This window comes from Rhinolophus hipposideros (genome assembly GCF_964194185.1).
Source record: "Rhinolophus hipposideros genome assembly, chromosome: 19".
Lineage (NCBI taxonomy): Eukaryota > Metazoa > Chordata > Mammalia > Chiroptera > Rhinolophidae > Rhinolophus > Rhinolophus hipposideros.
This window is the reverse complement of record NC_138065.1, coordinates 28336083-28363622: the sequence shown is the minus strand read 5'-3', so window position 1 is coordinate 28363622 and position 27540 is coordinate 28336083. Positions and strand designations below refer to the sequence as shown.

Genomic DNA, 27540 nt, shown 5'->3' with positions numbered 1-27540 from the left:
AAAAGTCAAATGTCTTTATTTTATATATATATATAAAAAAATGTACAGTTTTAGATCCTATGCTTAAGAAAAAAACCCTAAAATTGCCATAATGTTTAGATCCACTGCAAACCGTAAAAACAAGCTTCTTATATATTAAAAAAAAAAATTTACATTTTACAATTTTCTACATGCATGCACAAGGTCTCAGCTCTGTAACCCAAAAAAGAAAAAAATCTATATCCAACAGTAGAAAATTCTACATTTACAATCTCACTTGGAAGGGACTCAAAAAGCCCCCTTTCTTTCACACATAAAAGAATGAATCACAACAATCACACACCAGAACAAAGTCCATCAGCAGATGCTGCCCATGGGGAGGGCCGACCAACAAGAAGACAGACTGACAGACACCACAGAGAGTCACGGAGCTCATCCGGGTCCAACAGAAAAGGAGAAGCACAAACTCTGAAAAATGGATGTGTGAGATGTGGTTCAGGGATCCCAATGTCAGGGTCTGCAACAGGAATACTGAGGTGCGGGTGGGGAAGCGAGAAATTAAGGGCTAAAATGGTGGGAGGATGAGAAGAAACGTGAGACACTAAAGGGAAATAAACTAAAATAAACAGAGCAGAAGAGTAGTTTAGAGAAAGGGACCAGTGGCAGAGTGGCGAGGTAGGTGAAGAACTGAGGCAGTTTCCTGGTATGGAGGGAAGGAGGACAAGTATTCCAAGGAGACGAAAAGGAAAACCTAGTAAGTATAATAGGAATATACTAAGAGGCCAAGTAGTCACAGAAAAAAAGAGCGCTTGGGAGACCCAGCCATATCATCCCCTATGGTGATCCAGGGTGACAGAGGGTATCAACAGGTGGTCACATCCCCACATGGGAAGAATGAGAAAATCCAGTGAGTGATGGGACAGACAAAGTAGGGGACACTGCTCAGAGGGACTGAGTCAGCTGCACGCTCCACAGTAGTTCACAGCATGAAGACAACCTCCCATATAAGAGAAGCAAAAGACAAACACAGCCACACTTGACAATTCATCCTGACATTTTTAAAAATAATAATAATAAAGAACACAAAGATACCACAGTTCTGATATAAAGGACCAAAACACTAACATTCTGTCACAGCCCTTAGTGCTTAGAGAGAGTTAGGGGAAATATTTTTTGTTTCGTTTCCAGAAAAAGGAATGAAAAATCACAGTGATTAAAAACATGGCAGGTTCTTAAACTCTCCCCAGCCCCTAACCTAGGGCAGTAACTAAGATCCCAAATACTTTCCCTCTCCCCGCCCCAACTCGGTTCCTCAAACCACACCACATCCCACTTCTGCCTACAAAGGCAATAACCCCAATTGACCACCCAGGCCCCATTTTCCAGGATAGTGAGGTATTTAGAAATGTGACTCTGAGGGGGCTACTCTGAAACCAGGTCTTTCAAGAGAAGAAAAGATAACTTCCTAAGATCCCCAGGAGAGGATGTACTTCACTCAGGGCTATCCAAAAACCCACAGCCTCAGCCCAAGGCAGACCTCCAGGCCCTGCCTAAGGCAGCCCTGCAACCCAGCCCTGTGGGAATAAGATAAGCACTGGCTGATGAGCCCTTCTCTAGTAAGTGGTGGGTGGACAGATACGCTTTTTCAGAAAGGACAGCAGGAGAAATGTCAATCACTAGTCTCCACCAAGCCCAGGACTGCCACGATACAAACAGGAAGCCTCCCTCCTGCCACATCATGGGGATCTTACCCCACAGGGTGCACTCTGCAAGGTAACAACCAGGGGAAAGACAGGCCTATAAAGGGCATTGTGAGTTACTCAAGAGGACTGATTCAGGGGCACACTTCAGCCCAGCCACCAGAGCCTTCTGCCACGTGGATCCTGGCTGGAGGTTTCTGGATGTTTCCTAGTTCTATTCCCCGTGGCTAAAACTACATGATTTAAAGACTCAGATTTACACTGAATATACGTATTAGAGGGCCAGAGAATTTTGCTCAAAATAAGATGGAAATTCTCAAGAATTCAGATTGGATGCAAAGACTGTGGAAGCTAAATGGAGAAAGGGGCTAAGTACCCACAAAAGGCAGCAATACTGGTCCCTCACCCCAATATAGAGGAAGGCCAGAGCCCAGAGAACCAGGCAGAGGGAGAAGAGGAAGGGACCCTGGCCAGCCAAGGAAAAGAGACCCCTGAGGCAAAAAAAGTGGACTTAAGGCAGGGAGTAAAGAGGAGCTGCTGGCTCCTCTCAAAAAAAGAGATGCGGCTACAGGTCTCTGGCACTGACAGACGGGACAGCAGAACTGGGGGTAGCTGGTGAAGGAAAGAAAAACATTTGCCTAAGACCACTGGGATTGGGTTGGGGTCTGCAAACCACTAATTTTGTACAAGAGTCTACATGCCATCTTTCACTGGGAAGGGGAACCAGCCCCACCAAGGTGGCAATGAAAGTGAGGGCAGGTTCAGAGGCCAGGGGTCGGTGATGTTCACGGGGTCTCTCCTGCCTTTCCCTCAGGGGCTGCCTAGGAAAGAGCCACTGGAAGAAAGGTCGTAGGAAAGGGCATCACAGAGGGTTTCTGCCTTAGTTTGCCCATGGTCACACATGACCATACAAGTCAGAAACAGAAGGCAGAGATTTCAGGGTAAAGGAGAGATCTCTCTTTGCTCTGATATGTGTGGATAGGGAAGGGAGGCTCTAACAGCTGGAAGAAAATATCGCTGGTAGGGAATCCCTAACTCTGGGACAATGTAGAGGGACACAAGCATGTCCCTGCCCCCAAAATTCAGGGTTCACTACAGGTGGGGTGAGTGGCAGGAAGGGTGGATCACCTGCTGTTTGAAGGTCATGAGGAGCTGCTGCCACGGAGGATTTTGGCACTGTGGTTCTCTGGAGTCATGTCTGTGCCCCCCAGAGACACCTTGTTGGTAGCCACTGGAAAGAACAGCCACAAAAACCTGGGTTCGAGAGTGGGGGCTCAGGAGAGCCCTGTGCACTTTCAGAAAAGACTGTCATCCAGGGAAAGGAGATCAAGAGAGGCACTGATTCCTACAGGGCCTGGAACGATACAAAAGTGTGGAAAAGAGAGAAGTTCCCAGATACTGTTGACAGCAGGATGGTCTCTCCAGGTGCACATGGGGTGAATAAGGAAGAGGGGAGGAGACAGGATGTGGAGTAAGTTAATTCAAGTAAGGGAAAAAAAATGAAAAACAAGAACAAGAGGGAGAAGGTCAGCTGGGAATATGGCTGGGCTAAGCGCCTAGCCCGGAACCCCTACTACTTCTCCAGGAGTCCACGTGTCTCACACAGAGGTCTCAGACTGCAGTCGCATAACAAACTTGTGTGACTTGGGGTCCACAAATTCCTCGGAGAGTTTGAAGAACGGAACCTTCTTGGTGCTGACCACTAGGCTGAAGTCCTGGCGTTTTAAAAGAAAAACAATGCCATCCTTAAGCCCATTGGTCACTGGCTCCTCGCTCACCAGTGTCCACTGCTTGGCCAGCCAGCGTTCCTTGTGGTACTGGATGGTGGGTCCGGCCGCCAGGTACCGCTCCAGAAAGGCCTGAGGAGAGGAGAAAAGGCTGTGTAGGAAGCTCTCCCACTCACACTCCATCCTGCATCCCCTGGGAGCACAGCTTCCAAAGACAACCAATATGTCCCTAGCTCACCTGCATATGATCTTAGAATGTTAGAACAGGTAAAGGCATGAGATCATCTGCTTCAGAACCTTGCTTCATAAATGAGGAAGCGAGAGCACAAAGAGGTTATGTGGGTTATGTGGGTTATGCAGGGTCAGGATGGAACTCAGCTCTCCTGACACCTTCATCCTCCTCTCTATCCCAGCACCATTCAATGAGCCAGGCAAGCCCTCCTGCACTCCTCCTTCCTCTCCATCCAGCGAGCATGGTTAGCAACAAGCAGCTCTGCATCAGCACAAAACTAAAGCTGTCATGGTTAAAGTACAATATCTCTGGTTACCCGTTCACCAAGGATGGTGCAAGGGAAGCAATTCTAGGCAGTGGGCAGTACATCTGAGGGGTGTGTGATGGTTCAAAAAGAACAAAGAAGACCTGATGGATATAAAGGGATGGAGGGATGACTTTGGATAAGGAAATTTCAGAGCTCTTCTAGAGATAAGAAATAGGTGTCAGCCTATCCCAAAATGGTCCCAAAGCTCCCTCTTCTTCTCACCACTAAGAACTTTATCCCACATAGAGATGGGATGGATGGTAGGGATGAGAGAAGAAACTATAAGGATATAGAGAGGAGAGGGAGAGAAGAAGATGGAGAATAAGGAAAGAAGTAAGAGAATATGGGAAAAGGAAGGTGGAAAAGAAGGGGGCCAGATCTGGAGAAAGAAGAAGGATGCTGGGAGCTGAGCAGGCCTACCTTAGGCGTCATGTCGTGCGTGATGCAGAACTCCAAGTGCTGTAGGATGCTCTCCATAGTGTGGTAAGGCTGCTGCTTGGTGGTCCGGAGGTACTTCTGCATGGCACGGGCCATGGATGCAAAGATGGCCTGGGCTGCCTCCCGGGGGTCCATCACCTCCCTGGGGTTCTTCTGCTCCTCTTCCTGCAGCCGCTTAATATGAGTGAAGGCCTCCTCCACTGCCACCACAAGCCTGGGGGACAGGAGGGGTCTGGACCAGATACCCACTTCTCATCTTTCCCCTGTTCCAGCCTTCCAGCAGCCTGAGCAAGGTCAGGCCTTTGTGCTCTCAAGGAAGCAATATAAATCCATCTGTAGTCAAAGTCAGGGCTTTGAGGGCTCAGTGTGTGTGTGTGTGTGTGTGTGTGTGTGTGTGTGTGTACACGCGCATGCGCATATGCTGTTGGGAGAGGAGAAGGGCTTTTTCCCCACTCGGGACAGGAAAGAACTGTAGAGCTCAGTGAGCCCAACCCAGAAACTCAAAGAGGACATTCTAGTGTCAAACCCAGAGAGACAACTAGGAACTGTGTTACGGGAAATACCAGCATTGCATCAAACCCTAGAAAAAGCCTTCTTAAATAAGACCCTCAAATCACACTTCATAGGGTGAAAAATTAATAGATACAATGATATCAAAATGACAGATGTATCTTCAACAATGACAGCATGGGCAACATTAACGAACATATTTGTGGGTTGGGGCAGGCGGGGAGGGAAGGGACATATGCAAAGAATGTGTTACCAATACAAGAAGAAAAATGGGCAAAGGAGGTGAACAAATAATTCGTGAGAGTTCTAAAAGGCTAAACAACATATGAATTAGTCACTTTCTAGTAATTAGAGAGATATTTAAAATGTTAATAACATATTATTTATCCATCCAAATGGAAAAAATTAAGAAAATGACTATAATCCAAATACTGGTTAGGATGTCGTCAGTATTCCATGAACTACTCTGCAGAGGTAGGATGCAGCAAACCAAATGTGTAGGTAACATGGGTAAATCTCAGAAACACAGTATTAAGGGGGAAACAGGAAAAATAAGTCAATTTACATTAAAAGCAGAGATACACATACCAGTATTCAGAAGCCTTTCGAGTAGCTTAGAATGGGCTTCTGGGCTAAATAAACATGTGCTTCTGTGTACATCTGTAGTTTCTGTTTACTTTTTTGCTTCCCCTATATGTCTCTGTGAAGTTCTTTTTGAAATGATCTTTTTGTCTCAGAGAAAATGTTTTCTCCCGTTTACAACCCAGGTAATAGGGAAGGAAAGGTTCCCCTATGGGCCAAAAATGGTGGTTGCCACACAGAAAATCCGAGGACTGTAGGCAGAGCAGAAGGTAAAAGAAGCAGGGGATATCTTTGGTTTCCTTCCCACCAGGACCCCTTCTAGGACAATTGGGAACACACTGAACTATTGCAGAAATGAGGTTCATGATCTTTGATCTACCTTAGGGGACATCAGGCTCAAGTCAGAACAGGCTAAAGGCTACCTTCCTCCCTTGAGGCCTGGAGATTATGTGTGAGGAGGGGTCTGAGGCCCTCTGCTCCTCCCCAGTGGAAATCCCAAAAACCCACGTGGGACCTGGCAACAGCAGGCACCAAGATTCCTAAGGCATGACGTAAATTCACATAATAATGTGAACGGGGAATGGGAGGAGTGAGAAGAGCATTGAAGAATTTTCCAAGATATGGGCACTAGACCCTTATTTTTTGCAGTTAAAAATATACCATCTGCTGAGTAAGCCTGTGATATGTACCAGTAGGAGGTCATGTCCAGCCTCAGTCCCTGCTGTCGTAGAAGAGGCTCATACCCTTTCACTGGGTCTCTAGCCCACTGTGGTAGATGGAATTCAAATATATTCTTGTCCACCTCCACCACATTGCCACCTCCTGGCAATTCAATAATCCTGGTACTTTTGAGGATATAATTAAAGTGCCAAATCAGTTGACTTTAAAATACAGATTATCTGCTAAGTGAAATAAGTCAGACAGAAAAAGCAGAGAACCCTATGATTTCACTGATATGTGGTGTATAAACCAAAAAGAACAAGACAAACAAATGAGAAACAAAAACTCATAGACACAGACAATAATTTAGTGGTTACCAGAGGGTAAAGGGGTGGGGGGTGGGTGATGAGGGTAAAGGGGATCAAATATATGGTGATGGAAGGAGAACTGACTCTGGGTGGTGAACACACAATGGGATTTATAGACGATGTAATACAGAATTGTACACCTGAAATCTATGTAAATTTACTAACAATTGTCACCCCAATAAATTTAATTTAAAAAAAAAAATACAGATTATCACAGGGGGCCTGATTTCATCCATGTGCCCTTTTAAAACAGCTTTCTCTGGCTGGTGGCAGAAGTGAGACAGAGAGAGAGAGAGAGAGAGAGAGAGAGAGAGAGAGAGAGAGAGAGAGAGAGAGAGAGAGATCTGTTTCTGCTGGCCTCGAGGAAAAAGGAAATTGCATGTTGTGAACTCTGTACAGGGCCAGGTGACAAAGTTCTGCCAACAACCAGTGAGCTGAGAAGACAACCCAGGCTCAAATGTCAGCTGGTAAGACCTTAGTGGAGGCCCAGTGAGCCCTGCATGACCTGTGAGGTAATACACGTGTGTTGTTTTACAGAGCAGAGTTGATGGTGATTTGTTTTGGCAGTGACACAGCACAAATACACCCCACGCTGATCATCACAGTTCACTCGTCTATTTCTAGCAGTTAGGAAGTCCGTTGGTCTTTCTCTACTGAGCCTATCCACACCAAACAGCTCCGCACACATACCCCCCACACCTCAGAGACCCACCTGGCCCTCCGCTTGCGCACCCTCCGCTCATGCTCGGCCTCCTCGTAGTAGTACTCATTGTGGCTGTTGTCCCGCCTCCGGGCCGCTGCTGCAATCACAGCCCGGGACTGGCCCGTGGAGTTGTTGGTGCTGTTTTCTGCACAGAAGCAGGACAGAGAGGAGATGGTCACTTTGGAGCATGGCCTTGCTTCTCACTCCAGGAAGTCTGGAGACAGCAACCTGACACGTCCAGAGGAAGCTGTGCCCACCCCCAACAATACCTCCTGTTCCCAACCCTCATGGCCACGCCCGGGAGAGGCCCACAAGAAACAACAACGTGGCACTGGAGGGCAGAAGCTCTGCATATGATCCTCGCCAGTACAGGAGGTTCTGGAGCTCAGAGAGCTGAGGGCTTAGGACTAGGTCTGATGAGCAGATGCAGAAGAGCCAGACTGGGGGACACACCATGGCATAAAGGGACAGCAAGTAGCATCAGCAGCTAAGACCAGCCACCTGGAGTCAAGGGAAAGGACAGAACAGAAGGGGCTGGGACATGGGCCAGGGAAAGGAGAAAACAAGGGAAAAAGGATGTGAGAGAAACAGGTAATTTGGAGTCCTGCTTGGGAAAAGACCAAGAGGGTGGAGGAGCAGGGCCGCTCACCCTCTCCGAGGGAATACACCTTGAAGCCAGACACTTTCTTGGCCAGGACGGACTTGGGCAGGTTGAGAAGGGCAGGGTTGTAGACAGGGAAGTCATGGTAATACTTCTCCAGGATCCACACTGCCACGCGCTGGATGCTGTGGGGGAGACACAGGAGGGGAAAGGAGAAGGGACAGACAAGGCGTACAGGGGAAGGGATACATCAGGGCAGGTTGGCAGGGCAGGAGAGGACACAGGACACAGACAAGCTACTTCCAAGAAGCCTGGCTCAGGGCCTGAGGTCTACTTACCAGGCTCCCAAGCCTTCCCCAGGGCTGAGCCTGCTAGTCCTTCCCTGGCGTGCTGAAGCCCAGGAGAGAAAGGGCACTGGGCCTTGGTCCCCAACCAAGGTCACTCATCCCCTTCAGGACTGCCCCCAAGGCTCCCTACAGGACCAGGAAGTGCTACTGATATTCTGTATGGTCTGGGAGCAGACTGTCCACAAGTGTAGAGGGGGGCTGAAGGGCTCTCCTCATTATCTTTTGCTCTGGAGGTCCATCCTCTGACCAGTTCATCTCAGTGACCACTCACCCTGTGCTCATAAGTGGCTGTGCCTCCAAGAAAGAGCTACAAAATAGCCCTTATTTGTGTCCCACACATTCCTCCTCTTTGGCCCATCTCTCTAAGATCCCCAATCTCTAACTGTTCATTGGTTCACTCCCACCCCATCTTGCCCCAGGACCCTGTCCATGATCCTCTCATCAAGAAGCAAACACTGAAAACCTACTATGTACGAAGCACTCAATTCCTTCCCATATGGCCCTCCTAGAACATCATCTCCAGCCCCCCCACAACAGCCTGCCTTGCCTCCCCACGCCCATCCACCTGCTCCCAGGTGCTCATACCTGAGATGGCCCACGTTGTAGAAGCGGCTGGCCCCATCGGTGGAGCGCACGACCTTGAGTGTGAACTGAGGCTGCAGCTGGCGCAGCTCCAGCAAGACTACTGCCAGGTAATGCACAAAGAGCAGGGCGTCTACCAGCGACACGGCAAACTGTACCACACCCTGGTAGCTGCGCTCCCGCGCGTCCAGGATACGCACGCCATAGAAGAGCCAGTAGGACACAACAAGCAGGAAAACGAGCACCATGAGCAGGGAACGTAGCACGAAGACACGGGGCAACGAGGCCTTGGGCCGGCGGAAGAACAGGGCCCAGCTGCCCAGCAACAGGATGAGGAGCTTGAAGGCCACAGAGATGAAGAGGCCCTCACAGGCTGTCCCACAGGGCTCCAGTTCCTCCCGCCACAGCAAAGGGGGCAGGAGCAGGAAAGCCAACGGAGTGAGGAAGGAGAGCAGCGCCAGTGTGGCCCCCGCTGCGACCCCCAGGTGACGGGAGCAGTCCAGCGGGACACTGTCCTCCATGTCCTTGGTGATGCGTGTGAGATCATCGTGAGAGATGCTGTGCTCTGAGGTGCCTGTTACTACAGTGGTCGTCTCCCCCCAGTTGTCATCCTACAGCGGGACGAGGAGAGGAAGATAGAGAGGGAAGCGTGGGAGAGAAGGAGAAAGAAGAAAGGGTAATCAGCCAGTATGAAGCCAACAAAGTACAGACTGAGCTCCACTGTGTCCAAGCCTGGCCAGGTCTCTGCAGGGATAGGACATCTGAGACCTGGGCCTTGGGGACCTCCACACCAGTCAGCTTGACAGGAAAAACTGCACATGCACAGATGACCCTCAGAGAAGAGAGCACAAGAGAAATGCCAAGGGAGCTGCTCAGGCAGTGACTAGGATCTGAGGTCATACTCACCAGGCAGGGCAGGCAGGCCACCTGCCATGCTAAGCTAAGCAAGAAACACCTATTCTCCAGACATTAGGAGCGTCGAGGTTTCTGACTAAGGGAGTGACCTGACAAAAGCAGCATGAAGAGGACACCACGGGGAAGGTGAATGATTAGTGCAGGGCATGTGGGACACAGTGCAGACTAGGGCCACTCTGGGTCTGTGGTCTGCTCCCCAGGCTCTGCTGGGTCATCTGAATGTCCACAGCACAGGGGCTGCTTGTTCCTGGAGGCAAGTGGATGGACAGATTGAGGTCCCCAGATGCCCTTCTGAGTGTGGTTCACTTAAGCTGTTTCTCTTTAGAGGCTAGATGTCATCCCACAAATGAGCCCCAAGACCACCAGTGGCCGTCAGTATCCATGCTCTTCATCCTTGGACAGCCTGGGGACATGGAGTCACATCCTACACAGGACTTAGGTTATAGGACTGAGACATGGGATGGGACATATAGGAGACTGCCTGGCAGTGTCTGTGATTAGGGGATTAAAGAAGCTCCTCTCCCAAGGATAAGAGTCCAATGTGAAGATAGAAAGTGGATGCACTAACTATTTTCAGCACAAGAAACAGAGTCCAGTCCTTACTCTAGTGTAACCCTGGACACAATGCCTATCCTTTCCAAGGATCAAGGATTGGGAATTCTTCCCAATAGCAGGTGAGCCTATCGTGTCTTAGTGTCACTTGAAGAACTTGGGAGGCCAGGTCTCAGGGAGATGGGATTGGGAAAGAGGGAGAAAAAACATTTCCCTTTGGTACTGATCTGTCCCCAAGACCCAGGAATTCCCAAATCACAGAGTTCACGTGAGGAAAAAAAAGCTGGGAGGCTCTAGCCTCCTAAGATGTTCCCAAAAAGAAAGAGGGGTAATGAGACACGGGACCTATTCCAGCAGTATGTTCTGCCTACTGATCTCTCTACCAGGTGAGCGCAGTGGGCCACTGACGTTAGAGCAGGAGCAACCTATTCATTGGTGTCCTGGAGAACCCTCTTCCCGCCTCCCTCCATCCCCCACCCTTATTTGTCCTCCGTCCCCTTTGTCTATCAACTCCTCCCACATCTCCTTTTCCCAAGACCCAGGCGATGCTATTCTGCAGGCCGACACCAGAGGGCGCCTGAGTGCCAGAACCTTAAGACTCAAAACTCAGGGCTGCCCTCACCCCCAGGCCCCACCCAGCACCGCCCTCTTCCAGATTCCCAGAAGCCTGACTGACCAGCATTGGCTAGAGGAACCAGGGAATTTCCCACTACAAAGCCCAGGTGTGATGAAGAAGGAAGCGGCTGCTCCTTCTGTAGGGATTGCTACTGAAATTCCAAGTTCTACTGAAGCAGGGTCTGACCTTAGGACTCATGCTTTCCCAGACCTGGCCTCTGTCCAAAGAGACCAGGCTTCCAGGTCCTTCCCCTCGCTGAGAGATCTCCAGCTTCCACAAGGGTCAGTCTGGAAACACCTGACCTGCACCTCATTCCCCTGACACTCACCCGCTCATCCCCTCGCGTGGACTCATTGTCCAGCAGGGGTTCCCCTGGAGCCTGGATTGTCACCGACTTGTCCCCACGGCTCCCATCTCGGCTCTTAGAGCGGTGTCGATCCCGACGGTCCCTGCAGCAGGAGGCCAGGGGAACAGACACAGGTCAAGGGGAGAACCTGGGTCTTCTCAGCAGCCACCTCCACCCCACCTCCCTCACATATATGCACCTCTGAAGCACCCCCAACTTCCCTCTGCCACCTGTGTCACCTGTGCTTGCGGGAGCTGCGAGAGTGGCCTGACTTGTACGAATAGCCCGAGTACTGGGACTCGGTGTCCATGGCGTCTGAACGCCGTGCCTTGTAGCGATCCAGAGCCACAGGCTGGGGCCTTGGAGGGCGGCCCACAAGCACCTCCTTCAGCACCGGCTTCTTCAGGCCTAGGGGCACCTTCAGGAAATCAACCGTCACCCTGAGGGACTCTATTTTGCTGGACGGGTGGGCCTGTCTCAGAGAAAATCAAGCGACGCTCCTGGGGAGAGGAAGCAGCTGGTTAGGGGTAGCTGAGATCCTGTGGGGGCCAGGACAGAGGAAGACTATCCCTGAATGGCAGCTGCCAGAAGCTCAGGGGAGCCTGGTCACTTCCTGCGACTCTTCCACCCAGGTTCCTGCTCTACCCAAGGGGCCCAGTTCCTCCTGCCTTGCATCCTGGAAGGAGCACCCACAGACTGTGCCAAGGGCTCAGGTTGGAGGGAAGATGCCAACAAAGGCCACCCAAAGTGACCCAACCCCGGGCCCCTGGAGGGGACAACCAGGGGAATGCTTTCCTATTCTCAGCAGGAAAACTGAGGCTCAGAGAGGACAGGTGCTGGCCAGGCCAATAGACTGGACCAATGGAAACCCCAGAGAGCAGGAAACATCTGGCTTCTGTCTAGAAGCTACCCCAGGTCTCTCTTTCACCCTGCAGTCATCTCCCTTACCCCACAGCTTGAGTGTACCCACCGGGGGCTGCCTACCTGTTCTCTTGGCACCATCTCCCCAGCATCTATGTCAAACACCCACATTTACTGGCCAGGTCAGGTTGGCTGCTGCCCTAGAGGCTGAGTGAGTGTGTGTGCATGTGTATACCAGGGGGTGGGGTGAGGGATGACAACTACAGATAATGTGGTGGTGGGAGAGGGGAGAAGGCAAGTTGAAACCATTCTCCAAAAGCCTAACATCCTGAAATAGGCAAGATGGTCCACTTATCTGGCTATAAGTGGGCTAACGGGCAGCATCTTTCATCTATACTTTCACATTCTAACTCTGCAAAGGACAATGACCTCTTCCTCTCCCCTCTTCCCCAAATCCTGTTCATTCTTCAGAGTCAGCCCCCAGCTCTTCTTAGAAGCCCAACCCCACCTACTCTAGCACCTAATGTTCTAGCTTCCCCTCTGAGGCCTACCCCACCAATCACCATGCACTGAGCATTCATGCCTCATCTTCACTCATTGAGTCATGAACTCTTTCCTGAGCACCTACTCTGACCCATGTACCCTGGGTATCCAGTGGTGAAACAGACCTGAGTTTACAGTCTAGCAGGGCAGGTACACACTGCGCAAGTAAACAGGTGAGTACTCCTGTTTATGTTGACAATTAAGTTTGCAAACTTGTTGCAATGATGTTGCTAACCTCTTTTGATATCAGAGGGATTATTCATTATGAATGTGCACCAACTGGACATTTAATTTCGTTTACTATTTGGAAATGCTGAAAAGGCTACGTGAAAAAGATAAATGACCTGAACTTTTTGCCAACAATTCATGGTTCTTGTATCACAACAATGCACCAGCTCACACAGCACTGTCTGTGAGGAAGTTTTTAGCCAGTAAACACATAACTATCGGAACACCACCACCACCGCCCCCCAGATACCTGATCTGGCCCCTAGTGACTTCTTTTTTGTGTGTGATTTTTCTAATTCTACTTTTTTTTTTTTTTTTAAGATTTTTACTGCGGAAGGGGAACAGGACTTTATTGGGGAACAGTGTGTACTTCCAGGACTTTTTTCCAAGTCAAGTTGTTGTCCTTTCAATCTTAGTTATGGAGGGTGCCGTTGCCGTTCAGCTTCAAGTTGTTGTCCTTTCTGTCTTATTTGTGGAGGGCGCAGCTTAGCTCCAGGTCCAATTGCCGTTACTAGTTGCAGGGGGCGCAGCCCTCCATCCCTTGCGGGAGTCGAACCGGCAACCACAAGGTCAACCTTGTGGTTGACTAATGTGGGAATCGAACCGGCAGCCTTCGGAGTTAGGAGCACAGGGCTCCAACTGCCTGAGCCACTGTGCTGGCCCCCCAGTGACTTCTATCTTTACCCAAAGATAAAGGAAATAGTGAAAGGAAGACATTTTGATGACATTCAGGATATGATGACAGCTCTGATGGCCGTTCCAGAAAAAGAGTTCCAAAATTGCTTTGAAGGGTGGACTAGGCGCTGGCATCGGTGCATATCTTCCCAAGGGGAGTACTTCGAAGGTGACTGTAGTGATATTCATAAATGAGGTATATAGCACTTTTTCTAGGATGAGTTCATGAACTTAATTGTCATACCTTAATAGTATGACTAACTGTAGGAGTGGTGGAAGAAGACCTGGAAACTATGAGAGACAACTCCGAGGAGTGGGAGCTACCTTAAACTGGGTGGCTCTGGAAAGTCTCTCTGAGAAAATGACATCTAAGTCTGAAGGAGAGCTGGAGTTAACCAGGCAGAGTGGAGGGGAAGCCATGGAACAGAGAATCACATGTGGGAAGGCCAAATGCAGCAAAGAGCTCAGTGTATTTAAAGAACCTTAAGAGGCCAGTGGAATAGCAACAAGTGTTGGAGAGGCTGTGGAGAAAAAGGAACCCTCATACACTGTTGGTGGGAATGCAGACTGGTGCAGCCGCTATGGAAGGCAGTGTGGAGGTTCCTCAAGAAATTACGAATAGAATTACCATACGACCCAGCAATCGCTCTCCTGGGTATCTACCCAAAAAATTTGAAAGCATTTCTCTATAGAGACACGTGTACTCCAACGTTCATTGCAGCTTTGTTTACGGTGGCCAAGACATGGAAACAACCAAAATGTCCTTCGATAGACGAATGGATAAAGAAGTTGTGGTATATATACACAATGGAATACTATTCGGCATTAAGGAAAGATGATATAGGAACATTTGTGACAACATGGATGGATCTTGAGAGTATAATGCTAAGTGAAATAAGTCAGACAGAAAAAGCAGAGAACCCTATGATTTCACTGATATGTGGTATATAAACCAAAAACAAGACAAACAAATGAGAAACAAAAACTCATAGACACAGACAATAGTTTAGTGGTTACCAGAGGGTTAGGGGGGGTGGGGGGAGGGAGATGAGGGTAAGGGGGATCAAATATATGGTGATGGAAGGAGAACTGACTCTGGGTGGTGAACACACAATGGGATTTATAGTTGATGTAATACAGAATTGTACACCTGAAATTATGTAATTTCATTAACAATTGTCACCCCAATAAATAAATTTAAATAAAAAAATAAAAAAATTAAAATTAAAAAAATTAAAAACAAAAAAGAGGCCAGTGGAACCGAGGAAGGGAGAGGGCAGCGGCAGGGGGAGCTGAAGAGGCAGCCAGGGGTCAGGTTATCAAAAGATCTGTGGACCAGGTAAAGAGCTCGGGTTGTATTCTGAGCAATGGGAAGGATGCGAAGGACTTTAGCTGTTCAGACATGGACTGGAAAGAGGGGAAAGTAGAAACAGGAATATGAGTAAGGAGGCCACTGCAGGTCATGTAGGCTTGGATGGACAGAGCAGCAGAGGAGGGAGGTAAGAAATAGTCATGTCTGAGACATACTTGTATGTCGGTGGTAGGATCCAAAGGACCTGATGAGGACTGGCTGAGGCGAAACAGAGGGTCTACATTTCTGGCCTGAACAAGAGTTGATGGTAGTGCCCTTATAAGGTGAAGAAGACTGGAGGAAATAAGTTTAGCAGGGAAGACGATGAGTTCCATTTCCAGCGTCCTGAGTTCATAGCTGAGAGGCAGTCAAGTAGGCAGCTGGTGTCGGAGGAGCTAGACTCAGAAGCAAGTCCGAGCTGGAGGTGCAAGGTTATTGGAATGAATGGGATCACCTAGGGAATTAAATAATGGGTCCCTGAGAGCCTCAATATGTAAATATGTCCAGAAGAAAAAAGGAGGAGGCAAAGGCCTGAGAAGGTGAAGCCAGAGGAGTGGGCTCTCATGCAGCCATGGAGTCAGAGCTTTCCGAGGTGGGAATAAAATAAACCAGGTCAAGTGCTGCTGAGAGGTCGATTAAAATGGGATTGCTTTATATAGTTGTTAACTTTTCCCCAAATGAAAGTAAACCATCGGCAACTTGCAAATAACGACTTTGACGGTATCCACCGCCCTTCTGTGGGCACAGAGCAAGTAACTGACACCCACCTAGTAAATGAATATGCCTCTGACTCTCAGAGAAATAGCAATGAATACAAGGAGATCAAATCAATGCTAAATCCATTCATTTATCCTCCTAACCGAGTAATCTGGAGGCACTCCTTGGTCTAGTTGTTATGGGATTTGTTGTATTCCCATAACAATGCAAGTGTGTGATAGAGACACACCTAGAGGACAGAGATATAAGACCTTAACCCAACCCCAGACCTTTCAAAAACGTTGCCATAAGCGGGGTTCTTGTTCCATTGCCCTGTGTGCAGTTTCCATCTTGGACTCTTCCACCCACTTCCTAAGAACTCATTTTACTGGTTTAATCCTCGATACAGTTTAGACATCTCCCCTGCATCTCTCCTGCGGTGGTTCAGCCTATTCCTTCTATCCTCCTCACAAAAACTGAATTTCACTGGGACGTTCAAAGAGAGGAAGTGGGTTACAGATCTAGGGGCATGAAGACATTAAAGGGAAAAGGACTGCCATTGATTGGGGTCCAGACAAAAACAACAGAACCCCGACTCATCATGTCCTCAGCCTCATCCCGAATACTCAGGTCTGCCAGAACCAATCCCAGGCAAAAAGAGCCTGGGATTTGCATCTAAGGACCTGCATTCAAAACCTAGCTCTCCCACTGATTAGCTGTGTGACCATGAACAAGTTACTTCTCTGTGCTTTACAGTCTGGTAAACTCATCGGGAAAATAATGATACATACTTGATGGGGTTGCTGTGAGAATCCTGGGGGTTAACGAAGTGCTTTTATAAACTGTTCAGCTAGTAATTAGGTAAGCAATTAATATCTTCTGGTTCCAGGATCACTCATAAGTGTACTACAATCCCCAGACATTTCTTCTGAGACTTGGTTGGGAAAGAGGTGGTATGAAAAAATTGTTGTGTTTTTATGACTACATAAAGAAGTCACACACACACATACACAGACACACACCTAACCAGAACCACCACTTCAGACACACGCAGGAGGGAAACCCTTGTGTTTCCCCTACAGATAAATTTCAAACCAGACAAGAGTGCCAGTCCTCACCCAGTCCTTTGTTCTAAGCTGCTCAGCCTAGATTCCTACCTTCTTCCCGGCTCTTACTAAAGACCTGACATAAACCCTGCTCCCCTGGCCTGCTTCTCCCACCCCTACTAACCCAACTCAGGGTGCCCAAAAAGCACCAAAGCATACTCCTCCCTCCTCTACCAAACAGAGGGGCCAAAAATCAACCCAATTTCAGAGACCCCTGCCTTCTGTCCCCTCAAGTACCCCAGGGAACTAATCCAAGCACTGGAGAGACTGGGCAGAGGGATGGTGAGTGAGCAAAGAGAAGGGCAGAAGTTCCCTGATTTGATCAGTCTCAGGAATCGGGGGTTTGGAGGGTCTCCAGGGTGGGCAGGGTTCCCAGGGAAGAGAGTGGGGGCAGGGATCACTGGATGAGATCAACAAGTGGGAATGGAGGGAAGCCAGACTTGGTGTAGGGCACGGGGAGCCTTGGTTCGGAGGGTGACAGGCTGTAAAAGGGAATGTGTGTTACTGCTTTTCACCTTACCCCCACCCCCCAAGACACAAACACACTCACTCAGTCCCCTGTTCAAACCAACCAAGGATTATCTGGGGATAAAAGGAGGCCAGAGAAGAGAGGAGGGAAGAGAGAGCCTGCCACAAAAAGGAGCCCCTTCTACCCTCCAAAGGCCTTTCAGAAATAAAATTAATGGAATGTGTTTCAGTATCATCCCAAGGGGATGGGGCGGGAGGGCTGGGGGGAAATATGGGGGCTTTTGTCCCAGCTGCCCAGCTTCTCCCACATTGATCACTATGGTAACCAAAGCCTCCTGTTGCCTAGGTGATGGCAGCCAGGTCTTGGAACCCATACCCAGCATCCAAAGCAGGGAAGCTATGGAGGTGGGAGGGGGGTTAAGGGCAGAGGGGGAGAGAATGGGGTTTCTCCTCTGGCGGCCCCAGCTTTTGTTTGAGCTCTGGGATCAGGTTTCTTCAGGAAACAATCGGAGGCCTCTGGAAAAAATACACTCAGAACCTGGCAACAGGCAAAAGGAGCAGGGCCCTGGGGGGAGGTTGGTGTTGGCTAAAATGCAGACCAAGACTAGACCCCTCCCCATTGCCCCACTCAGAGGAGCAGCTCAGGTGGACAAGGACCTGGACACAGACACGGGCACCCCCGTTTGTGGCACATGCTGAGGACCGATAACCAGGGAGCAAGTGACTGTGGTCACCACCTCCTCCTTCCTCTGTTCTAGGCCGGGGCCACCCCATCACCCACCACCCAGTCCCATCTCCTTCAGGCCTGTGGTGGGGAAAAGAGGCAGGGCAAAGATGAGGATAGGACTGGGGGAGGAGCTGTGGGAGCCAGAGAAGAAGAGGTGGGGAGGGGTGGGGAGGGACAGGACACAAACATGTACTTATAAAGGGTGCTGATTATTTCTTATCTACACCGAAGACAGGGCTGCATTACAGTAAAGGCCTGTGGGTTGGTTTTAGAATGGAGTTCCAGCCTGAGGGGAGAAGAAGACGGCAAAGAGGACAAAAGCCAAAAGTGTTCCTCTAATAGGGCAGATCTCTGACAGGACTACTTTAAACAACTGGCCTTCCTCTCCTCAGTCCAGGATGAGGGAAAAGTTGTCCTGTCTTGACGCAGGGGGATGGCCACCTCTTCAGATTCCTCCTGCAGAGGAGTCTAGGGATACTTGTCCATTAAAGGTCTCTGGTTCCTACACAAGAGCCCGGGTTTTTGCATGTGTACTATATCCCCTGCCCCACTGCAAACCGTGGGTGGTGTGGACATGTGGGCACTCCCAGTTTCAGGGTTCTCTAAGTTTCTCCCACAACCCCAATGTCCAAGGATATCAGTGTGTTCTACCCAAAGTGCTGAATGCCAGCCCTCCTGGGTGGCACCAAGAGCCTCAACTCCCAACCCAGTTTCCCAGAAGCCAGATATGTATCTATCCAGAGAGACAGTACCTTGTCAAGGCATCAGATCAGTGTAAGGCCTGACAGAGACTCAAAGTCACACCTGTCCCTCTTCAGACTCTTGGTTTTCCCTCTGTGCACACTTCTTCCCGAATTTCATCTATGTGCTCAATCCAAGCGACTCTGTTAAACACTGGTGGGGGCGGGAGGTGTCCAATAGGGGAGGGAAATGCAGTCCCTAACATGGTTTCTATGGAGGGCAGGAAGGTGCCATAACCTCTGACTGTGCCCACACCCTTCCTGGCTCCCCCTTTGATCCCCTCCCCCAGGAGACATGGGCTGACCCACCCAGTTTTCAGCAGCTTCCAGCACCAAGCTCAAAGAGGCTTTCAAGTTGAAAACCTCAGTTTTACTGAGAAAAAGGTGGGCCCAGAGGAAGAAGGTGGCTAGTCCATAGTCATGACATCTGAAGCAGCCCTCTTTTGGCCTCCATTGTTAGAAAAACTTCATGAGTACTGTGATTTTGAGGTGTGCTTCTCTCAGAGTGAGACTCGGTTCCTCAATGAAACTCCTTCTGGCTCTGGAAGAGCCAAGACTGTAAGGCCAGACGAGGGAGAATTCACTGACTCCTGTCCTACCACGTTTTTACAAGTGACAAAGGGACAGACTAAAAAGTCCAAAGCCAAGAGAACTGAGACCAAAGAGCCCCTAACCCTCAAAAGGGTGGTTTCTGGCCCCACTATCCACCACTCCCAACTGAGGGTCCTGATATTCCTTCATTCATTCCCACCCAACCTCAGGCCATGGACAAGCCACCCATCCAAGGCTGGGTTTTCCCTATCACAAAACGAACTAAATTCAGAGGGCGCCAGGACCAGCCCCAAGCCCCAGATCCTCATTCTCATACCCTAAAATGGCCCCAGTGCCCTTGAGTGACAGTGTTGTCCAGAAGGCCCGGGAGAACAGCTGAATCTCAGTGGGCTGAAGAGGAAGAAAGAGCCAGACCAGGGAGCCCAGGATCTGGCACCAAGTGCCCTGCCCCCACTCTGCTCACCAGACACTTTCCGGACAGCCCCAGATATGAGTTCACCACCCTTAGGGGCCAGGGACAGCGGGCAGGAACCTTCTCCTTACAGGGCTGAGTAGCAAGGGAGGGTCTGTGCTTGGGTCACCCAGGCATCTCTGCTTCCAGAGCAGCTGCGCACTACCAGACCCCAGTGCAAGGAGCAGGTGAGGGCCCGCAGACTGGGCTCCTGGCCAGGACACCTGAGCTTGCATTAGAACCGAAAAGGAGCCACTGAAGCCAAAGCCAGCCGCTCTCCACCTACTTCCTTAATTTCCCTGCATCTTAGGCAGGGGTAAGGCTGGGTACCCTCCAAATCTACAGACACACTTAAACACAGACACATATGTATACCCACTCGCGTATTCCCCCTCTGAAACCTGGAATGGCTCCTGCCTGCCCCACCCAGCTCCACCCAACTTGGCTGGGCAGGTTCTGTAGAGACCTGCTCTGCTTTCTCTGGCATCCCCACCCCCACTGCAGCTCTCTGAAAGTCCTTGCCCCCAGCACACTAGACATAAGCACACATGTGCACACGTGTAATACACACACATAGACACACACACACACACCCTATCACTCCATTCCCAAAGGGAACGTGGGCAGGGAAGGAGTACATAATAGAAGAGGTGAGTAATCCCTTTGGCATATATCTCAGGTATAGGCTAAGCTGGTGAGAAGGTAACCACAGCTTCTAGATCCCTGATGCTCTGTTTAATTTTCACCAGTGGGTAGGCCCCACAATTTCCAGCCACCAGGCTCCGAGCTGCTTCTTCCCTCAGCTGGGGCAAAGGACTGGCCCTTGCCTGCCCACCAGGTAAGCCGTGGAAGAGCCAAGAAGGCACCTCCAAGTTGTCTGCAGGGACAGGAGAAAGTAGACAGTGGAAGGTGAGCAAGCTGTGACGGCCAACTGACCAACCTCCTGTGCACAGCATTTCTACACTCAGGGAAAACAAAAATGCCTCCCTCTTTTCATAGCCTACTGTCCGAGGTAGGCCCCCACTGTCCCTTACCCCAAGAGACCTTCAAATCCTGCTCACGCAGCCCCTACCTTACAGTAGAAGGAGGTGGAAAGCAGCTACTTGGGAGAGGGATTCAGCCACCCTTAGGCTTGCATGTGGACGGGGACAGCTGTGATGTGGAAGCCACTGGCAACAAAGGCTGGTTTGTACAGGAAAAGCAGGAGGGTGGGCCTAAGGGTGTGAGACACCTTGTGACTGGGGATGCGGGTGGCAGGTCTGTGTCTCCCTATTCTGAAAACCTCCTCACACCTCAGTTCTTATTTAGGAAAACCAAGCCAGCTGAAAGGCCCAAGTACCAACCAAACTCCACCATCTTGACAAACCCACCACCTGAGTGAGGTTTTCACTCTTTCTGAGGAATGAAACATCCCCCACCCCTTATATCTGCCACATTTCCCTGGGTAAAGCAGGTAACACACACACACACACACAAAAAAAAGTGTCTGTGTTCACACTCTGTTGTTAACTTACTGCATTCACACCTCAGGCTCAGCACCTGTTCTTGTCCAACACCCACTCACCCTAAAAAGCCAGAGACCCCCTCCCCAGACTCATGCACAAATACCTCATCTCTCTTCTGGCCAAGGTGGGGGAACCAGGAGTTCTCTGGTGACAGCAAAGGTTTGAATGATATTGTTAGGGGTTTGCTGGTAAACTCTAGAGAAAATGATGGCCAGGCCCCTCCCAATCACAAATAAGACCCCATGGACTATGGTGGCGGGAACCCCCATGTGTGAAGTGGTCCAGAAGAGAGGAAGAGGCCAGCACCAAGAGAGATTCTGCTCCGGTGGCAGCCCTGCCCCAGGCTTATGACAATGTGATGCTCCCCTTAGGAGACCCTATTTCTCCAGGACTCTGTGTCACCCCTTCCCTTAGGGGCAGACTTCTCTACCACTCAGACTGATATCTGGGCTCAAGTTTGCTTTTCAGGAGACAGGGAAATTATTCAAGTTCAAGATTAAAGGCAATAATGAGTAAAATCAGACCTAACTGGAATGAGAATAGGGAAAGGTGGAAAGAGCACTATGGGAAACAGAAGAACAATGAAGTTAGATAGATCTGACACAGCCTCTTAGGAGCAATATAATCTTTAGAGTAGCTTACCTACTCTAAACTTCAGTTTTCATAACTATAAAATGGGAACAATAGTGCCTACTTCAGAAGGTTAAGAGTTTTCAACGAAATAACATATATAGAATATCACAGTCAGGCACATTACATAATAGATGCTCAATAAAATGTTAGTTTCCCTCCTCTTTATCCTTTAGAGGGGGCAGAGCCAATCTCCTACACTTCCTGTTCCCATAAACTCATTGTAAGAAATAAGACCCCACCCAGAATAAGAGGAATCTCCTCTGGCTACAGTTTTGGCCCCAACCACCAAATGAGGGCCCCTTTCTAACTGAGACCACACCCAGGTACACACACACTGCTGGAGAGAGCAACCAAAACCCCTCTTCCTCTCTCTGCCTCTTTTCTTGGGGACTCTTGGATCCCCAGCCTCTTTCTTCTCCTTCCTCCTTGCACTTACAGTGAGGCAGAGCGGCTCCAATCACCTCCCACTCTCCTATAGGCAGTAAGTCCACCTGTGTTTGGAGTTGCAGGGGAAGAGGGCCCCAAGCTTCCCATCCCGAGCTGCTTCCCACTCTCCCCTCTTACTGCCCCTCCCTGATTGCCAGGATATCCTCAGCTCTGCAGATTCCAAGCCTGCTTCTCCCAAACCTGCTCCCAGCTGTCATATCTGCAATTACCAACCTTGCCAGGGGCATTGGACAAGCACAGCAGCACCTCATTTCCAAAGGCCAACCCCCCACCCCCTGCAGAACTCTGCCTCCTACTCTGTACTACTCAGGGTGTAGGGAAGGGATGGAAAGATTCTCTCTGACCCACCTCATTTCTCTCCAGATCACAAAAAAAGATGACAGAGGGCTGCCCAAGTCAGGTCACCAAAACACAGGGTAAAGAAAGGGAGGGCTGCTGCTGGGGCAGGTATGAATAGGATTTACTTCCATCACCTCTGCTACCAAAATCTCACCATGAATAAAGTTATCCACCTGGAGAAGGGAAGGGGAGAAATCTCAGGTCGATTCAGAAAGGGGAAGTTGACACCCAGTAAAACAAAAAGATGGGAACCCACAAGGATCAGGGTAGATGTACACAGAAGGGAGCTGCCCAGGAAACAGCAAGTTTAAAAGTCTGATCCGACCCAGACCCTGAAAAGAGATAGTAATATATCAGCCTTTTCTCTCCCCATTACCACCAACCGCATAGGACTTGGTTTTATAGGCAAGGCAACTGAGGCCAAGTCCCTACCACATACTTCAGAATCCAATAATACCAAGCTGAGTGTGGTTTCCCAAGACCCCTGACCATTCTTGCCTCTTCAGCTTCTCCCTGCAATGCCCTCCTCAGTCCCCTCACTATCTTCCTAACTTGTCCATTAAATCCTGTTAAGAGCAATCCACACCATGGAATATGATTCAGTCATGAAAAAAAATGAAGTCTGACACCCGCTACAGATACCTGGTTCATCAATGTGGATGAACCTTGAAAAGATTAAGCTAAATAAGGGAAGCCAGACACAAAAGGTCACACATTGTATAATTCCATTTATATGAAATATCCAAAACAGGTAAATCCACAGAAACAGAAGGAATGAGGAGGAACTGCTTAATGGGCACTGGTTTCCTTTTGGGGTCGTGAAAATGTTTTTAGATAGAGGCTATTAGTTGAACAACAACGAGAATGTACGAACTGCCACTCTTCATCTTAAAATTGTTTATTTTATGTTATACAAATTTCATCACAATAAAAAAAAAAATAAGCCAACTAAGGACACATCTCCTCCAGGTACCTTTCCTGACACCCATCCCAGGGCCAGCACTCTTGCTCTATGCTCTGGTGGCCTCCAAAACACACCTCCACAAAGCACTCACTGGGCTAAGTGAATCAACGTGTTTATGCACATCTCTGTGAAAGCCTGCCTCATTCGCCCCTCCATCCCTGCCCTGTGCTTCTCAGAAGATAGGCAGCACCCAACATGGTCTGCCAGAGCCAAAGCCTAGCTCTCCTCCCCAGCCCAGAACTCTCTCCATAGCAACTTTTTTTGGGGGGGAGGAATATTGGGGAAGTGTGTTTATTCCAGGACCATCAGCTCCATCTAGTTCTGGAGGGCACAGCTCAGTTCCAAGTCCAGTCACCATTTTCAGTCTAGTTGCCAAGGGCACAGCCCACCATCCCATGCGTGAATTGAAGCGGCAACCATGTTGCTAAGAGCTCACACTCTAACCAACTGAGCCATCCGACCACCCCACCGCAGCTCAGCGGCAGCTCGTTGTCTTCAATCTACTAGTTGTGGAGGGCGCAGCTCACTGGCCCATGTGGCAATTGAACCAGCAACCCTGTTGTTCAGAGCTCATGCTCTAACCAACTGAGCCATCCGGCCGCCCCCTCTCCATAGCAACTTTCAATCAGAATCCAAACCACACTAACTACCATTTTATTACTGAGTGCTTCCCATGTGCTAGGCAGGCACTGTGTGAAGTACTCTCTACATATTACTTCATTTAATACTCATAAACGTAAGAGGCAGGGCCTATTTTTAACTCTATTATATCAGTGAAGCTTCGAAAATTTATCTATTTTTCTCTGAGGTCACAAAACTAGGAAGCATCAAAACCAGAATTTAAAAGCAAGCTGAAACCCAGGGAAGGAGACCAGTGGGGGGACCTGGGATTCCTTGAGGAAGGCCCCATTTAGGGTTGGAGAATGGCATCTTAAGACACCTAAGAGGCTGAAGAATGGGGTTCTTAAACCCCAAAGTCACACCACTATTAAGTACTAATCCCAACCAACTGAGTCAGACTCTTCCCTTTGGCCTCACAGTGTGGGAAGCTATTAAAAAGGATGAATAAGCCAAGAAGATGACTGGAGTCCCTAAAACTCAAAAGCTGATAAGGGGAGTCCCAGAGCTCTTCCCCCAAAGCTCTATTAGCCAAGTTCATACCCCCTCTAACTGGAAGGATCTCTTGAAAACCAGATGAGTAGCTAAAAGTCTGCCTTCCTCTAGGCCCAGGGAAGAGAGTCCTTCCCCAGAACTCAAAGGGTCAAGAGGAGTACAGAGGGCACACCAGAAAGGCCTGCATGTTAAGAATGAGAGGAAATAGAAAAAGACAATGGGGGAGGGGCCAATATGACCACTGGGTCCAGTCTGAAGTACTTGCAAAGATGGCATTTTCTATTGTCTGGCCACAATTCCTCCTCCTTGGAAGAACGCTCCACCAGTACAGTATAGCATGCATGCAGTGAGACTGCACAGAGTGAGCAATGTGACAGAAGGCCAGAGCACTCTGTCCTAGATGCAAGTACAGGCTCACCACAGGAGCCCTACCCGCCAGACAGGTGTCAGATTTGAGGGAATCATGCATTTTTTAAATCTAGTCTTCCTACTTTGCCTGTCCCTAGTCCCAACATTTTCTAACTCCCACTACTCTTATCCAAGGGTATTAGGGAAGGTGGGGAGTCTAATGACGAAATAGGGAACATTCCAATTACCTGTGCCCTCTAACATTCCAATCCAATCCCCCAGAGACCCTTATTGGTAATCATAGCCTCAGCCTCTAAAACTGGGTGCCGTGTCCTGACTGGCAGCAGGAGGAAAATGGCTGAGAGAACAAACAAGGTGTGCATCCAAAAGAAGGCCACCCGCTTCCCTTCAACTCTAAAAGCGAACGGACAAGAGAGAGGAAGGAAAGAAGATGGTTGCTGCTCCTCTGGGGAGAGATATACCCACTTCCTAGGCAATGTGACTTCCCACCGTGCTATCATGATGATGGGACATGGGAGCCTGCCCCTTCCCTAACTGGGGGCATTTGCCCTCTTGTAAGCTGAGCTCCTATACCTCACCCTCAGACCTGGCCCCAGACCACAACCCCATCCAATCATGCTTCTTACCAGTGAAAAGGGAAACTATGTGACAAACCACACAGACACATTTCCAGAACTCCTGAAGAACATCCCAAATGACCTCCCCCAAGCTCCCACATCACCTTCTCAACCCCATGGAGGGGAACCCAAGTTATTCCACACTGGGTCTCATCCCTTCAGCAAGCATGCTCCTTCCTCTTGCCTCCATCCATTCCGAAACCCCAAGACTCCTCAGGAACTGTCGGATCCTGGTGGCAGGGCAGTTAGTGGACTCCAAAACTGCTTTCTAAGAGAACTGTGGCTTGAGGGGGCTGAATTTGGGCTAGAAAGCCAAGAATGTAGCCTCTCCAAGCAATAGAACCCAACCTGTGATGGCGTATTGGGGAACAGGAGGTCCCTCTTATTCTCCCTGACTCCTCCAATCCCCAATTATTCTAGGACTACAAGAAGCAGAACCCTTTTCCCCATCCTCAGAAGACACACCCTTTTCTAGAAAAACCCACTTCCCAAAACAGGCCCACTCACTCTCACCCATAGGTCTCAGATACTTAAGACAGTACCCTCAAACCCAGACAGGAACATCCAAGATGCCTCAGAATCCTCCAGACAGCTCTCCCTTTGGGCTTTCTGCCAGGAAAATCTGCCTGCAGAGGGAAGAAGCAGTACCCCCAATACTCAGAAACACACACCACCTAGGGCTAGCACACACACAGTAGTACTTATTCATTCACAAAGGTTACATACAAGAGAACAGATTCACTCACACCGCTTCTCAGTACATGGGTGAACACACACCTATCAGGGTAAGCCCCATTCTGCTCTTACACACCCACCTTTCTCTGTACCTATATACCTCTTTCCCATTAACCCCTCCCCAGTTCACACACATAGACAGATACACACCCCTGCCCCAAAGTGTACAATAAGTCCATATCCAAACACACAGCAGATCCACGGTCAGCCACTCCCTTAGTGCACACACTCAGGCACAGAAAAACACCTACACCTCCAAACCCAGGGGCCCACCTGCAGGACACACAAAAACAAAAGAATCGTGCACACTGGTCTTCCACCAATCCTTTAAAACTCACTAGTGCAGAGCCCACAGCCCCCAAATAGATAAATAGAGTGGGGAGAGAGAGGCTGGCACCTGTCCCCTGGGCCTCCATAACCAGTACCTGGATCTTCAGCCCAACATCCTGGAGCTGCACTCACATACCCTCTACTCTCCTGGGCCCGCTCCCCAGTCTCCACATTTCACCCAGAACCATACCTGCCCCGTCCCTCCCCACACTCCTGAGGTATGGATGCACCCTAAGCACCTTCGCTTCCAATACCTCCAGACCCTCATCCTCCACTGCCTCTCTCGCCACCTTCAACACAGACTCCTCGTCTCCGTCCTTAACCCGCTGTCCCGGAATCATTAAAGCCCCCAGCCCAGGCCCCGGGCCCAGGAAAGTCCCCGACGCTCCAGGCCCGGCTCCATCCGCTCCCCACGCGCCCCTTCCCCTCCCCAAAGTTGGGGGGGGCATTCCGCTGTGCAGTGGGGGACGGATCGGAACGGGGTTGCCCTGCAAGGGGGTTGCCCCGCGTCCCCTTCCCCAATAAGCCACCCCACTCGATAAGGGGCTGGCTCCCTTGCATGATTGTTCTCCTTTTCTGTTTCTTTTTTTTTTTTTGCAAACTTTGCCCGCGCCCCCCGCTACCCAGTACTCACTCGCCGCTGTGACCTGCTGGGTGGGTTCCGTGGGCGCCCCGCTCGGCCCGGCGCCTTTGTATCCGCAGCGCTCCAGGTCGCTTGGAACTCCGCGTTCCCGGCCCGGCAGCGCGGACTGCGAGGGTGTGGAGGGGGCTCCGGAGCCTGGTCAACCCTCTCCGTCCCAGACGGCTGCCTCTGCCCCCTCAAGGCCCCAGGGCAGGGGGCCGGGGGCAATGTGGGGCGCTCAGGCTCCCATGGCGGGACCAGGGATCTAGGAATTAGGGATCAGGGATCAGATCCGGAGCCGGC

The 27540-nt window shown here is 49.9% G+C and overlaps 1 protein-coding gene across 2 annotated transcripts; it reads right to left on the bottom strand.

The window, feature by feature from the left end:
* VANGL2 (VANGL planar cell polarity protein 2) lies at window positions 1–27540 on the bottom strand. Of its 2 annotated transcripts, none has more exons than XM_081026690.1 (8): window positions 27250–27540; window positions 11405–11665; window positions 11148–11268; window positions 8740–9347; window positions 7856–7992; window positions 7216–7351; window positions 4366–4597; window positions 1–3538 (listed from the first exon to the last, which is right to left on the bottom strand). In XM_081026690.1, the coding sequence occupies exons 2-8, from the start codon at window positions 11473–11475 to the stop codon at window positions 3278–3280; spliced, it is 1566 nt and encodes a 521-aa protein (XP_080882816.1). In that variant the 5' UTR covers window positions 11476–11665; window positions 27250–27540; the 3' UTR covers window positions 1–3277. The 2 variants fall into 2 exon arrangements, with proteins under 2 accessions (XP_080882816.1, XP_080882817.1); XM_081026691.1 differs by lacking the exon at window positions 27250–27540 and adding an exon at window positions 22497–22634.

What these genes read in the sequence shown, in the direction of transcription:
- VANGL2 (XM_081026690.1), bottom strand. Translation starts at nt 11,475, where the DNA reads ATGGACACCGAGTCCCAGTACTCGGGCTATTCGTACAAGTCAGGCCAC. An exon ending in CGCAGCTCCCGCAAGCACAG is followed by an intron (nt 11,269 to 11,404) that starts GTGACACAGGTG and finishes CTCCTGCTGCAG; the next exon opens with GGACCGTCGGGATCGACACC. An exon ending in GGTGTATTCCCTCGGAGAGG is followed by an intron (nt 7,352 to 7,855) that starts GTGAGCGGCCCT and finishes GCTTCTGTGCAG; the next exon opens with AAAACAGCACCAACAACTCC.